Source organism: Octodon degus, unplaced genomic scaffold, assembly GCF_000260255.1.
Source record: "Octodon degus isolate 3935 unplaced genomic scaffold, OctDeg1.0 scaffold00011, whole genome shotgun sequence".
In the NCBI taxonomy this organism is placed as follows: Eukaryota; Metazoa; Chordata; class Mammalia; order Rodentia; family Octodontidae; genus Octodon; species Octodon degus.
In genome coordinates, this window is record NW_004524587.1 from 27,978,928 (window position 1) to 27,982,234 (window position 3,307).

Here is a 3,307-nt window from a genome sequence, read left to right on the forward strand (position 1 = left end):
TCCCTCCCTCCCTCCCTCCCTCTCTCCCTCCCGCCTGCCTGCCCACCTGCCTGCCTTCCTGCCTGCCTTCCTTTCCTTCCTGTACTGTAAGTCAAACTCAGGACCTTGTGATTTCCAGGAAGGTGCTGTGCTCTGAGTTGTATCTCTCAACCCTGCATTTTTTAAGGTACATACTTTTAATCAGATTCATGAAGAACCCAGAAGCCTGGCAAAGGGTGACAACTAAGCTTGGTTTCCCAGCTCCACTAAGTTTCTGATTCTAAACCCTATCCTATCTGTTACCTGCCAATAGGCTATGCTGAGAACTCCCTGAATTGCAGGAAACATAGCTGTCAACTAAGAATTCTCACCCTGCCTCTTTCTTCCAGCACAGGGGACCAGCATGTTCCAGGGAACTGGGCCTTCATGGACCAGTTGGCTGCCCTGTCCTGGGTCCAGGAGAACATCAAAGGCTTTGGTGGGGACCCAGGCTCTGTGACCATCTTTGGAGAGTCAGCAGGAGCCATAAGTGTTTCCAACCTTGTGAGTTACATGTATTATGACTTCAGTGAACCTGGTCGGGGAAGTCATAAAAGTGAGGATTATCAGTTATGTTTGATTGGTGGTTTCATGTCAGACAATTTTATACACACTGCCACCTAGGAGCCTTGCAGATACAATTGTGAGTTAGTCTCATTTTGTGGATGAGGCAACTGTCATTGGGAAAGTGTGCAATGAGTCTCACAATGTCATAATGGGTAATGATTTGAGGAAAAATATTCCTTATATTTGTAAAGTTGAAACTCTAGCATCCATTTACCAGGACTAGCAATGGTGTGTTTGCATTAATCAGCTTTTTTGAGGTATTTTTGAAAGAAGATGACTAAATCTTGTACTTTCAGAAGACTTCAATTCCACTCTGATCATGGCTTCACTCACTTGAGCATTAGTTAAATTTTCACTATCATAATGAAATGCCTGAGGCAGGTTAACCGCAAAATAAAAGGTTTATTTAGCTCATGGATTCAGATGCTCCAAGATAAAGTTTAGTCAGCAGCGTTGGTTTGGATCTGGTGAAGGCTGTGGATGGTATCACATCATGGCAGCATGTGTATAGGAGGAAGCATCACATGTTGAACCAGGAAGCTGAGGGAGGTGGGTGGAGTCAGGGTTGCTCATTTTAATCCCTTTGGAGGGCAAGACCCCCACTGGACTCTCATTAGGCTCCCCTTTTAAAGATTTCACACCATTTTCTAGGGCCATGGCCTTGAAGGTCAGGTCTCCACACTTGGATGCTTGAGAGACGTCCAAACTGCATCCAAACCTTTGTGCTATTTAATAGAAAGCCCAGGAAGACCATGAAATTACAAAAGATATATATATATATATATATATATATATATATATATATATATATATATAATTTTAACTTAAAACAACAAAATGGGCACCCCCTCACCTAAGGTTTCATGTGGAGTATTATTGTTAGTGTTGTTATGTTAACCGGAACTCCAACATAAATCTTTTTGAGTAAACACAGGCAGAATTCACTGCCTTTAAACCACTGTTTAATTTTCTTTACAATAAACATGAACTTTAATTAGTCAGATGACAGCTTATTTTGTATTTTTAGCCTTTCCTACCTAATATTTATTTTTCTCTCACCCACACCTAATTTGACAGCATTTATTTTTAGCCATTGGGCTATAGCAAGGTTTTAAACCCCTGGACACAATTTTGTTTTCTTTTTACCTAGTTAATCTATTGACTTCCTTCATCTTCCATGATCCATAATAAGCACAACTGACAAAATAAGTTTAGAAACAAACACATTTGACCTTTGGAAAGAAACTGGTAAGAACAGAAACATATGGAGATACTATAAAATTGCTCACTGGCTGTGCATGATTAGTTACAGAAATCAATCATATGGTATTGGGTTAAGGGCCCATCAGCTGTACAGCAGATGACATTATTTAAGGTACTTTTATAAATTCTATGACAGACTATATTAACCTAACCTTACATATATAATAACAACTATATGTTGTCAGTAAAGTTTGCCCAGAGACTGTATGCAGAAGAACATATTCATTGTTTCCTCTATTTCTCACTCCAGTTCCATTACACAGGCTCAATTTTTATTGAAGTTTATAGAGAAGTAAACTGATGGTTAAAAATGTTAGGTGATTTGCCTGTGATGACTCAGTAAGGAGGTGAAGGTGCTACAACTTACACAGCAAAATGTTTGGCTAAGGAGTTCACAGAGAGTCAAGGACTCAGACAGGCTAAATAACTTACCCACACCTTCACAGGTAGTCTTTGAATCCCTAAACTGGGACCTGTAACCCACTTCCAAGTTAGTACATTTTGGTAAGATTCCCTTAAAGAGGGGATGGGTGGTATGTGGGATGCATGGAGGTTTCTGAGACAACTTTCCTGGGTTTCTTGTGTTCTCTCTCCAGGTTCTGTCTCCCTTGGCCAAGAGCCTATTTCACAAAGCCATTATGGAGAGTGGGGTGGCCATCATGCCCAACCTGAGGAAACTTGATGAAAAGAGGAAGGATGTAGGTATATTCTTAATACATCTCCTTAATCAGGAGAGAATATGGTCAGGAATCTACAGAATGCATCTTTTCATAATGAATGACCTTTGCTTTCTTATTAGGCATGCCTATAACTCATGCTGGCTCAAAGGGACTCTTCCTCTATGGAAGGCCTCTTTCAGTAATAAATGGGTCCAATTGCACAATGCAACATCACTGCTATACTTAGTGTATTCAAATATGTGTTAGACTGCTTATACATTATGTATTATTTTTTGTATGCAATAACTCAGTTCTTATTGTGTGAAGTTCATCTGTGCTTACTTCACCTGGAGTGGTTATCTATGGTGGTATTTTATTATGGAAGAGACAAAGGATATTTCTTCTGTAATTGGAAATAACACTATGACTGGCTAATGATATCTGGCATGGGATTGTGAGGGGGATGGCGGGGCGTATGTATAACATATGTCATACATATTTGTCATCTGTCATGTTGTATTAACACTTTATTAGATAGTAAAGATCTGTAGACTAAAATTTCTTGGTCTTTTATGCCATCAGCATACTATCTGATATATATTAAGCAGCCACAGATGTGTGGTGAATAAATGAATGCGCTGATTCAGTCAAAGAATATTAATTAAGCACTAGGTAGTGGAAATATCTCCTAGGTATTAATCATTTTTTGGGTGAATTTTTCAGTCTCATCTCTTCTCTTTTCTCTTCTCTTCTCTTCTCTTCTCTTCTCTTCTCTTCTCTTCTCTTCTCTTCTCTTCTCT

General features: G+C 39.4%; 1 protein-coding gene across 4 annotated transcripts in view; it reads left to right on the top strand.

Annotated features, from left to right (window-relative positions):
- Ces5a (carboxylesterase 5A) overlaps positions 1 to 3,307 on the top strand; it is a 118,824-nt gene that overhangs the window by 59,640 nt on the left and 55,877 nt on the right. For all 4 annotated transcript variants that reach the window (XM_023709304.1, XM_023709305.1, XM_023709306.1 and 1 more), the window contains 2 exons: positions 369 to 522; positions 2,445 to 2,546. In XM_023709304.1, coding sequence (XP_023565072.1) covers positions 369 to 522; positions 2,445 to 2,546 — 256 coding nt within the window. The remainder of the gene's footprint in view (positions 1 to 368; positions 523 to 2,444; positions 2,547 to 3,307) is intronic.